The 12,500-nt window shown below is 41.8% G+C and overlaps 1 protein-coding gene across 1 annotated transcript in view; it reads right to left on the bottom strand.

Moving 5' to 3' along the window:
- Window positions 1-12,500, bottom strand: part of LOC143300229 (putative tubulin polyglutamylase TTLL9) — a 30,301-nt gene that overhangs the window by 8,822 nt on the left and 8,979 nt on the right. The window contains exons 7-10 of the mRNA XM_076613806.1: window positions 10,049-10,183; window positions 8,834-8,968; window positions 6,044-6,131; window positions 1,991-2,112 (exon numbers count right to left, since the gene is read on the bottom strand). Of these exons, the coding sequence (XP_076469921.1) occupies window positions 1,991-2,112; window positions 6,044-6,131; window positions 8,834-8,968; window positions 10,049-10,183 (480 nt within the window). The remainder of the gene's footprint in view (window positions 1-1,990; window positions 2,113-6,043; window positions 6,132-8,833; window positions 8,969-10,048; window positions 10,184-12,500) is intronic.

Below are 12,500 nucleotides of genomic sequence, written 5' to 3'. Positions count from 1 at the left end.
TTTGTTGTCTAAGCGTTCAAAGGATGTCATGTTAAATATCTCCACCCAGTGCACATTTGCAAGCTGTGATATTCTCTCATACACCCTGTCCTTTATTTCACACACACACACACACACACACACAAGAACAAGCACACTATTGGGTTATGCTACTGATCAGGCATCTGCCCAGCAGATGTGGTGTAGCGAATATGGATTTGACCAAATGCAGTGAGTGTCCCTGTGAAACTGAGACTGAAAATGCAATGAGGTACTGTCTTACACTACAAATACTATGTTTTACACTATGAATACCAATGTTGTATTGTGATAGTGCCATGTTTGGTAGTGAGGTACTGACTGTCTTACATTGTGAATACCATGTTTGGCGGTGAGGTACTGACTGTCTTACATTGTGAATACCATGTTTGGTAGTGAGGTACTGACCATTGTGAATACCATGTTTGGCAGTGAGGTACTGACTGTCTTACATTGTGAATACCATGTTTGGCAGTGAGGTACTGACCATTGTGAATACCATGTTTGGCAGTGAGGTACTGACTATTGTGAATACCATGTTTGGCGGTGAGGTACTGACCATTGTGAATACCATGTTTGGCAGTGAGGTACTGACCATTGTGAATACCATGTTTGGCGGTGAGGTACTGACCATTGTGAATACCATGTTTGGCAGTGAGGTACTGACCATTGTGAATACCATGTTTGGCGGTGAGGTACTGACTATTGTGAATACCATGTTTGGCAGTGAGGTACTGACTGTCTTACATTGTGAATACCATGTTTGGCGGTGAGGTACTGCCTTACATTGTGAATACCATGTTTGGTGGTGAGCTACTGACTATTGTGAATACCATGTTTGGTAGTGAGGTACTGACCATTGTGAATACCATGTTTGGCAGTGAGGTACTGACCATTGTGAATACCATGTTTGGTAGTGAGGTACTGACTGCCTTACATTGTGAATACCATGTTTGGCAGTGAGGTACTGACCATTGTGAATACCATGTTTGGCAGTGAGGTACTGTATGTCTTACCATTGTGAATACCATGTTTGGTGGTGAGGTACTGACTGTCTTACATTGTGAATACCATGTTTGGCGGTGAGGTACTGACTATTGTGAATACCATGTTTGGCAGTGAGGTACTGACTATTGTGAATACCATGTTTGGCAGTGAGGTACTGTCTGTCTTACATTGTGAATACCATGTTTGGCAGTGAGGTACTGACCATTGTGAATACCATGTTTGGCAGTGAGGTACTGACCATTGTGAATACCATGTTTGGTGGTGAGGTACTGACTATTGTGAATACCATGTTTGGCGGTGAGGTACTGCCTTACATTGTGAATACCATGTTTGGCAGTGAGGTACTGACTATTGTGAATACCATGTTTGGCAGTGAGGTACTGACTATTGTGAATACCATGTTTGGCGGTGAGGTACTGCCTTACATTGTGAATACCATGTTTGGCAGTGAGGTACTGACTATTGTGAATACCATGTTTGGCGGTGAGGTACTGACTATTGTGAATACCATGTTTGGCAGTGAGGTACTGACTGTCTTACATTGTGAATACCATGTTTGGCAGTGAGGTACTGACTATTGTGAATACCATGTTTGGCAGTGAGGTACTGACTATTGTGAATACCATGTTTGGCGGTGAGGTACTGACTATTGTGAATACCATGTTTGGCGGTGAGGTACTGACTATTGTGAATACCATGTTTGGCGGTGAGGTACTGACTATTGTGAATACCATGTTTGGTGGTGAGGTACTGTCTGTCTTACATTGTGAATACCATGTTTGGCGGTGAGGTACTGACTATTGTGAATACCATGTTTGGCGGTGAGGTACTGACTATTGTGAATACCATGTTTGGTGGTGAGGTACTGACTGTCTTACATTGTGAATACCATGTTTGGCAGTGAGGTACTGACTGTCTTACATTGTGAATACCATGTTTGGCAGTGAGGTACTGACTGTCTTACATTGTGAATACCATGTTTGGCGGTGAGGTACTGACGAAGCTGCTGTAAAGACCACTTGCAGCCTTTCTCAGGATCATAATCTGGCGCCGTTTTCTGCACTGCTACATTGGTAAGGTGCACATCTGGCGCTGTGGTCAAGGTACGTTTCTTGTTATGTGAAATTACAACAATCATAATATGATAAATGTATTACAATACAAAATGATGATGTCATGCAATGCAATGCAATACAATACTGTATGATGTGATACAATAGAATATCACTTTATTGGTCCATCACATGGGACAGAGAGAGCGACAAAAGTATTTTCCCCTCAAGACTTCAACACCTAATTACTCAATAGATATCATGTTTAACACACACTGTCATCAGACAGTGTCCTGCATACAGGCACTTGCACACACACACACACACACACACACACACACACACACACACACACACACACACACACACTCAAACACACAATCAAACACAAAATGACACACATACACAAACACCCTTCTTCACCTTAAAAAAAAATCATGAATCTTACTAATATTTCAATTTATAATAGGTGCAGTTCCACCTGCAAAAGTGCACCACTTTGAGTGTCAGCTGCAAGAGAAAAAAGATTTTCTCAAATTACCAACTTCAAGGCCACGCATTGGAAAATGTCAACACTGTATGAATACCTTACTGTAAGCATCCAAGATGACCAACTCTCAGGATGCCATATCAACTCTGCAACCAGTAAAGCCACAAAGAGAGTAGGCTTTCTCCAATGCAACCTGAAGATAGGAAAGAAGAAGACAATGGAAACTGTGTACAAAGTGTGTGTGTGTGTATTACCTACTTATTTATTTATGTACTTGTGATATGTTTAAAACTTTGATTTGTGGTGCAATTATGACAGGTTGTTAATGTTACATTTATGAGTGAACTCAGGTGGTGCTTGTAACTCTTTTTTGTTTTTTGTTGTTTTGTGTTGTTTTTTTGTGGGGTGGAGGGTGGGGGAGGGGGGCGATTATGCTTAGGCCTGTAGGTATTTTTCCAAAGGAGGGGGAGTGTGGGATATGGGGGCTGGGGTTGGGGGTGGGGTGAAGAAGTTGTGTTAGGGCTTCTGATGAGTATGAATGAATGAAAGTTGTTCTCCTGTGGTGCCTCTTATTTTTTGTGAACTATGGAAGTGCTGCTTTTTGGTTTTATTCTTGTCTTACTTTGGTGATATTTGATTTTTAAATGAACTATGATCTTTGTAGTTGCATACTTTGTGAAGAGAGAGACAGAGAGAGAGAGAGGAAGAGAGAGAGTGTATGTGTGCGTGTGTGCGCATGGTGTGTGTGTGTGTGTGTGTGTGTGTGTGTGTGTGTGTGTGTGGTGTGGGAAGATGTGCAATGTGGCTTGGCTGACTGAAATGGAGAGCCACATAAATTTCAGTAATCTGTATATTTGTATATAGCTATTTCCATTTGGTGCCATTTATCTTTTTATTTTCTATTCATTTTATTTGTTTGTTGTTTTCTTCTTATGTTGGACATGTGCTGCTGCCAAAAAGAAAATCTCTGTACCAAGTATAGACAATAAAGTTTGTGTATTGTGTATTGTATTGCAACAAGAAGACAACAGAAACTGTGTACAAAGCCCTTCCTTCTTTAACAAGAAGACAACAGAAACTGTGTACAAAGCCCTTCCTTCTTTAACAAGAAGACAACAGAAACTGTGTACAAAGCCCTTCCTTCTTTAACAAGAAGACAACAGAAACTGTGTACAAAGCCCTTCCTTCTTTAACAAGAAGACAACAGAAACTGTGTACAAAGCCCTTCCTTCTTTAACAAGAAGACAACAGAAACTGTGTACAAAGCCCTTCTTTAACAAGAAGACAACAGAAACTGTGTACAAAGCCCTTGTTCATTGTGTCCTGGAGCCTCTGTGTGGGACCCCTATACAGACAGTGACACCCAGGCCATTGAAAAGGTTCAGCACCAAGCAGCAAGATGGGTCCCCAACAGACATCAATAGACGTCCTGTGTCACTCCATCCTCAGCTCTCTCAACTGGTACTCCCTAAACAGTCAGATGGGGAAAAAAAGCTTGCCTAGTTACTGACACTCATTTCCATAAACTCCGGTGGAAGGTGGCAGAATGGTTAAGACACACGTCTGCCAATACAGTGTCCTTGAGGATCGGATCTCGGTTTGATTTCTGCTCTTGCTGTTTCTCCTACATTTGGCTGGAAAATCAAACTGAGCATCTGGTCATTTGGATGAGATGACAGAACAAGGTCCTGTGTGCAACACGCACTTGGCACACTGAAGAAGAACCCACATCAACAAAAGGGTTGTCCTCTGGCAAAGGTCTGTGGAAGAAATCCACTGTGATGGGTACATACAGATATATATGCACACACTCCAGGCCTGACAAAGTGCATTGGGTCATGTTACTGCTCAGGCATCTGCCAAGCAGGTGTGGTGTTGTGTATATGGATTGGTTTGAAAGCAGTGACACCTCCTTGACAAACTGAAACTGAAACTCAGTCTGCCTTCTAGGACCATCAGACAAAAGGCTGGGCTCCAGAAGAAAGAACACTGAGTACCTGCAGCTACGACATCCATGCCTGCAGGACGCAGTACAGACAGATGTCTTTCTTTCCCCTGCACTGTCCTGGAATGGAACACACTGCCCCAGGAGGTTGTCACAGCCGAGTCACCGGACTGCTTCCAGTCCAGACTGGCCTCCTAGCTGTGACTAAACAAAGTAACTTTCAACCCCCCCCCCCCCACACCCCTAACCCTTCTGTTTTTTCAGTTGCCCCCATCCTGCCTACTTGCACCCACCCCACCCATCCATCCTCACCGCTTCCTTCATTCCCCACTGGTAACAAGTGTCGTAGAAGGCTAGGGCTGTGCCGGGCGGTAGTATTCCCAGGGATTGCTATAGCAGTTGGACTGGATCTAGCTGGAGATGTGAACACACCAGCAGACTGCCTCAGTCAAACAGCACCCCAGAGCAACCTCTTACAAAACGACAGTTTCATCAGCATTTTGATGTTGGGCGTCACGCGGAAGAAGATGAAGACAGAATACAAATCAAGGCACTGCATAATAAATGTCAAACCCATACAAGGAATGAAAACTTCTTGTCATTTTATGTTTGTGATATGTTGTCCATTGACTTTTTTTTTCTTATGTAATTGTTATTTTATGTATCATCATTATTATTGTTACTATTTTCATTTTTATTATTAATATTAGTATCATTATCACCATCAATATCATCATTATTATCATCATTACAATCATCATTACTACTATTATTACTATTACTATGATTATCAATATCAGTTATGATGAAAGTGGAGTGATGGCCTCGAGGTAACGCGTCCGCCAAGGAAGCGAGAAAATCTGAGCGTGCTGGTTCGAATCACGGCTCAGCCGCCGATATTTTCTCCCCCTCCACTAGACCTTGAGTGGTGGTCTGGATGCTAGTCATTCGGATGAGACGATAAACCGAGGTCCCGTGTGCAGCATGCACATAGCGTATGTAAAAGAACCCACGGCAACAAAAGGGTTGTTCCTGGCAAAATTCTGTAGAAAAATCCACTTCGATAGGAAAAACAAAAATAAAACTGCACACAGGAAAAAATACAAAAAAATGGGTGGCGCTGTAGTGTAGCGACACGCTCTCCCTGGGGAGAGCAGCACAGAGAAATCTGTTGTGATAAAAAGAAATACAAATACAAATCGTTATCATTATTATCATCATCATCATCACCATCATCACCACCATCACTACCATCATCATTAACATCACAATATGAAAATGAACAAGAAATGTTTCTCAAATCTATCAAAAAGAAAACTCTCTTGCAGATCTAAAGCACCAGTTCTTAATAGCCCTCAGCTCCATCCTGTGTTCTTTTCAGCCAGCTACACACCAAGCAAATGCCAAATAGAACAAAAAAACATGTCTGTTTTGGCAAAGGAAAGTTCAGCATCAGAAAGGGGAGAGAGATACAGATTTAATATACATTACAAGTGTCATCTCCATGCTGAGCGAGTCACTAAAGGATACAGCTGTCATCAATGGATTCCAGGGAAAAGCGAGTGTTGGAGAAACGTGCAAAGCCACTGCGATATAACCACACTCGCAACGGAGTATACTGCAACACACAGGTACTCATAAAATACCCATGGAGTATACTGCAAAACACAGGTACATGTAGACAGACAGACAGACGGATGAACTAACTCCCCAATTTAGTAACAGGAAAAAACAAGGAGACAATGGTGAACGAACAAACAACGGACGGACAAAACGATGAAATAAAGAGTGAAGAGAGAGAAGAGCGAGAGGGACACTGGGAGAGCAAGAAAGATAAAGAACGGGGAAAAAAAACAGGCAGACTACACTACAGAAAGGGGCCGAGGAAGGCTCTTTCTTACTCAGAGAGAACAATTCTGTTTAGTTTCATATCTGCATTTAACTGTTTCCCTCACAATCTTATTCCACAAATCAACATTCTGGCTTTCTTAACCAGGACACAGTATTGGTTCAAATCAACATTAAGCACTAAAACAACAAAGATAGATTTTGGACCAATACAAGCATCATCCCATCCCAGCTATAACTCAAAGATGCCGCAGATTCAATGAGACGGGGTAGCAGGATTTCGGAAGTTTCAGGCTGGACCAGGGACAATTTTTGGATGTAGATTTTACAAGGACAATTGGGCAAAGTCGGAGGGAGGCAAGAGTAAGGGGAGATCACAGATGTGGCAATCTCAGAACGAAGAATGGGCCCCTTGAATTAAAAAACCCGTTATCCCAAACGGCTTGTTTTCCTCAGATTGACATGAACCTCTTCTCAGCCCGTTAAAAAGGATACTCTCTAACTCAAGAAAACAGGACATGAGGTAATGGGACCTCGTTTTCTTTTTCTAAAATAATTTCCAACCTACAAAAACAATGACTTCTAATAACCTTATCCATAAGATTTTATATAGACAAAAAATAAAATAGTAAGCTAGGACACAATTAATATTGATTAGGATCCACTTCGTAGCATTCTCTTGACAACCAACTCTCCAAGGGAAAACAACTTTATCAAAAGACTAAACTGTGGTTGCTTCCCTTTGTGTTTTTGTAGACCTGTCTGTCATGCTGTATGCATACATATAAAACATCCACAGAGTACAATGCAAAACACAGGTACACATAAAATACCCATAGAGTATACTGCAACACACAAGTACACATAAAATACTCATAGGTAAATAAAACATAGAATACTCATACTTCAACACACAGTTGCAGTGTACTGTAAAACACTGGTATATACAAACTACTATTGGAATGTACTACAAAACACAGGTAACACAAACAATACCCATGGAGGGCACAGAACAAAATACTGATGGAGTGTACTACAAAACACAGGCACACATGTAACACCCATCACGTGTACTGCAAAACACAAGCACATATAGAATACCCATTGAGTGTACTGCAAAATGCAGGTACACATGAAACGCTGATGGTGTGTACTGCAAAACACAGGCACACTTAAAATACACATGGTGTGCACTGCAAAACACAGGTTAAAATACACATGGTGTGTACTGCAAAACACAGGCACACTTAAAATACACATGGTGTGTACTGCAAAACACAGGCACCAATAAAATACTCGCGGAGTGTACTGCAAAACACAGGTACACATAAACTACCAATCTTAAATGGACCCACGACTCTTCACAATCAAAAACACAGGGTACATACTGCTTGACGTTTCTCACATCACTCATTCCAAGTACAAGAAACAACACAACGAGAACCAAACTGTGAATGACCAACAGACAATACCATGCTCATCTCGTATGCGGAACGTTCTGCGGCTATTTCAGCACAAACTGAACACCTAACTAACAAACTGGAAATCAAGTCATGTTGCTGACATCCCGGCCGACCACACAGGGCCGAAACAAACTGAGTGCATCACTTCCAGGCTGAAATAAACTGAATGCATCACTTCCAGGCTGAAATAAACTGAATGCATCACTTCTGGGCTGAAACAAACTGAATGCATCACTTCTGGGCTGAAATAAACTGAATGCATCACTTCTGGGCTGAAATAAACTGAATGCATCACTTCTGGGCTGAAATAAACTGAATGCATCACTTCCAGGCTGAAACAAACTAATTAATTGTTTCAGGGCTGAAACAAACTGAATGCATCATATCAGGGCTGAAACAAACTGAATGCATCCCTTCCGGGCTGAAACAAACTGAATTAATTGTTTCAGGGCTGAAACAAACTGAATGCATCATATCAGGGCTGAAACAAACTGAATGCATCCCTTCCAGGCTGAAACAAACTAATTAATTGTTTCAGGGCTGAAACAAACTGAATGCATCATATCAGGGCTGAAACAAACTGAATGCATCACTTCCAGGCTGAAACAAACTAATTAATTGTTTCAGGGCTGAAACAAACTGAATGCATCATATCAGGGCTGAAACAAACTGAATGCATCCCTTCCAGGCTGAAACAAACTGATTGTTTCAGGGCTGAAACAAACTGAATGCATCACTTCAGGGCTGAAACAAACTGAATGCATCATATCAAGGCTGGAAAAATAAAACCAGGGCTGAAAAAAACTGAATGAATCATGCCAGGGATGAAACAAACTGAATGCATCAATGAATAATGCACTGGCATTCGTTCAGCAGAAGTAATTAAGATGAAAGAAAAGCGCATTTCAATATGCACAATGCTTCAGAATGGATTTGAAATATATTAAGAGGTAAACCATAATATAATAATGCAAAGAAAAACAATCTGGACTGTTTAAATCCTACTCACTGATGTGACAAGAACGTAGATTCTCAGATCAAACTTGCGTCCGCCGATGAGGTATGGGTTTTCTATGTATCGCTGTACAACGTAGGTCTCTGGGCCATCCTTGGCTTGATCAGCAATTGGTTGATACTCTGTTCCCTGTGGGAAAAGTAAGGTGTGTTTTACTGGTGAGAATGTGAGCCAGTGAGAGAGAGAGAGAGGGTGTGTGTATGTGTGTGTGTGTGTGTGTGTGTGTGTGTGTGTGTGTGTGTGTGTGTGTGTGTGTGAAATCTTCAGTTTAATGTCTATTCAGTAGGAGTGTTATTAGACATGTGTGTGTGTGTGTGTGTGTGTGTGTGTGTGTGTGTGTGTGTGTGTGTGTGTGTGTGTGTGAGTGAGTGAGTGAGTGAGTGAGTGAGTGAGTGTGTGTGTGTGTGTGTGTGTGTGTGTGTGTGTGTGTGTGTGTGTGTGTGTGAGGGAGAGAGAGAGAGAGAGAGAGAGAGAGAGAGATGAAGTGCTCGCTGAGAAGCAAAAGACAGTTTTTCCTTAGTGTTTGGTTGAATAATTTGATTTTCAACAATCTCTTCTTCTTCTTCTTTATTCGTGGGCTGCAACTCACTCCCACGTACACTCGTATGTTCATGAGTGGGCTTTTACATGTATGACCGTGTTTACCCCACCATGTAGGCAGCCATACTCCATTTTCAGGGGTGTGCATGCTGGGCATGTTCTTGTTTCCATAACCCACCAAATGCTGACATGGATTACGGGATCTTTAATGTGTGTATTTGATCTTCTGATTGTGTATACACACAAAAGGGGTTCAGGCACTAGCAGGTCTGCACATATGTTGACCTGGGAGATAGGAAAAATCTCCACCCTTTTACCCACTAGGTGCCATTACCGAGATTCGAACCAGGGACCCTCAGATTGAAAGTCTAACGCTTTAAACACTTGGCTATTGTGCCCATCCAACAATCTATCTTGAGTAATTTTCTAAATACTATTATACTATTATGGATACTAACCAAGCAAGTTCAGAGAGACCAAGTTTAAGAACAGGCATAACAGTTTTTTTTTAGTGAAGAGAGAGAGAGAGAGAGAGAGAGAGAGAGAGAGAGAGAGAGAATGAGACAGAGAGAAACACAAACAGAGCCAGCAAGGAAGAAAATGCTGCCACAGGCACACAGCCTCAATTTTCACACAAATGATGCAGAAGGAAGGAAATAGAGCACTGACCTTTTTCCAGTCGGTGATGTCTTTGAGGCGTTTGAAGAGAAAGATTCCTTTGCCTTGTGACTTGGCGATGGGTTTCATGATCCAGATGAAGCCAGGGTTGCGTCGGTATTCATCCACAAAGATGTGGTACTCTGACTGTTTGACACACATGTTGTTTGGAGGTACAGTGTGATCTGATGTATACTGACTGTTTATGTGTCAAACATTTCAGTAGCATCTCTTTGAGCTTGATTGGAGGTACAGTGTAATCTGAGGAATACTGACTGACTGACACATGTTGTTTGGAGGTACAGGGTAATCTGAGGTATACTGACTGACACATATGTTGATTGGAGGTACAGTGTAATCTGAGGTATACTGACTGACACATGTTGTTTGGAGGTACAGGGTAATCTGAGGTATACTGACTGACACATATGTTGTTTGGAGGTACAGGGTAATCTGAGGTATACTGACTGACACATATGTTGATTGGAGGTACAGGGTAATCTGAGGTATACTGACTGACACATATGTTGTTTGGAGGTACAGTGTAATCTGAGGTATACTGACTGACACATATGTTGATTGGAGGTACAGGGTAATCTGAGGAATACTGACTGACACATATGTTGTTTGGAGGTACAGGGTAATCTGAGGTATACTGACTGACACATATGTTGATTGGAGGTACAGTGTAATCTGAGGTATACTGACTGACTGACACATGTTGTTTGGAGGTACAGTGTAATCTGAGGTATACTGACTGACACATGTTGTTTGGAGGTACAGGGTAATCTGAGGAATACTGACTGACACATATGTTGTTTGGAGGTACAGTGTAATCTGAGGTATACTGACTGACTGACACATGTTGTTTGGAGGTACAGTGTAATCTGAGGTATACTGACTGACACATGTTGTTTGGAGGTACAGGGTAATCTGAGGAATACTGACTGACACATATGTTGTTTGGAGGTACAGGGTAATCTGAGGTATACTGACTGACACATATGTTGATTGGAGGTACAGGGTAATCTGAGGAATACTGACTGACACATATGTTGTTTGGAGGTACAGGGTAATCTGAGGTATACTGACTGACACATATGTTGATTGGAGGTACAGGGTAATCTGAGGAATACTGACTGACACATATGATTGGAGGTACAGTGTAATCTGAGGAATACTGACTGACACATGTTGTTTGGAGGTACAGGGTAATCTGAGGTATACTGACTGACACATATGTTGATTGGAGGTACAGTGTAATCTGAGGTATACTGACTGACAATATGTTGATTGGAGGTACAGTGTAATCTGAGGTATACTGACTGACACATATGTTGATTGGAGGTACAGGGTAATCTGAGGAATACTGACTGACACATATGTTGTTTGGAGGTACAGGGTAATCTGAGGTATACTGACTGACACATGTTGATTGGAGGTACAGGGTAATCTGAGGTATACTGACTGACACATATGTTGATTGGAGGTACAGTGTAATCTGAGGTATACTGACTGACTGACACATGTTGTTTGGAGGTACAGTGTAATCTGAGGTATACTGACTGACACATGTTGTTTGGAGGTACAGGGTAATCTGAGGAATACTGACTGACACATATGTTGTTTGGAGGTACAGGGTAATCTGAGGTATACTGACTGACACATGTTGTTTGGAGGTACAGTGTAATCTGAGGTATACTGACTGACACATATGTTGATTGGAGGTACAGGGTAATCTGAGGTATACTGACTGACACATATGTTGTTTGGAGGTACAGTGTAATCTGAGGTATACTGACTGACACATATGTTGTTTGGAGGTACAGGGTAATCTGAGGTATACTGACTGACACATGTTGTTTGGAGGTACAGTGTAATCTGAGGTATACTGACTGACACATATGTTGATTGGAGGTACAGGGTAATCTGAGGTATACTGACTGACACATATGTTGATTGGAGGTACAGTGTAATCTGAGGTATACTGACTGACTGACACATGTTGTTTGGAGGTACAGGGTAATCTGAGGTATACTGACTGACACATGTTGTTTGGAGGTACAGTGTAATCTGAGGTATACTGACTGACACATATGTTGTTTGGAGGTACAGTGTAATCTGGGTATACTGACTGACACATATGTTGTTTCGAGGTACAGTGTAATCTGAGGTATACTGACTGACTGACACATATGTTGTTTCGAGGAACAGTGTAATCTGAGGTATACTGACTGACTGTGTTACGGACAAGGAGGGTTGTGCGTGCGTGTGTGTGAACGCTGCCACTTTTGGTTGACCCCTCTCCTTGTAGCTCTTCTGCGTGCTCCATGTAGCTAAGGAAGTGTATGGAATGCACGTGTTGCACTAGAAAACATGACGTGCATATTTCTAATTTGTGAGTTATAGAAAGTTTTCTCCTTTTGGAAAACCAGCACCATTAGTCAGTGGAGCAGGACACTCG

The sequence above is a fragment of the Babylonia areolata genome, chromosome 26, assembly GCF_041734735.1.
Source record: "Babylonia areolata isolate BAREFJ2019XMU chromosome 26, ASM4173473v1, whole genome shotgun sequence".
NCBI classification, from domain to species: domain Eukaryota; kingdom Metazoa; phylum Mollusca; class Gastropoda; order Neogastropoda; family Buccinidae; genus Babylonia; species Babylonia areolata.
The sequence above is the reverse complement of the archived record's forward strand: the minus strand, read 5'-3'. Positions and strand labels throughout refer to the sequence as shown.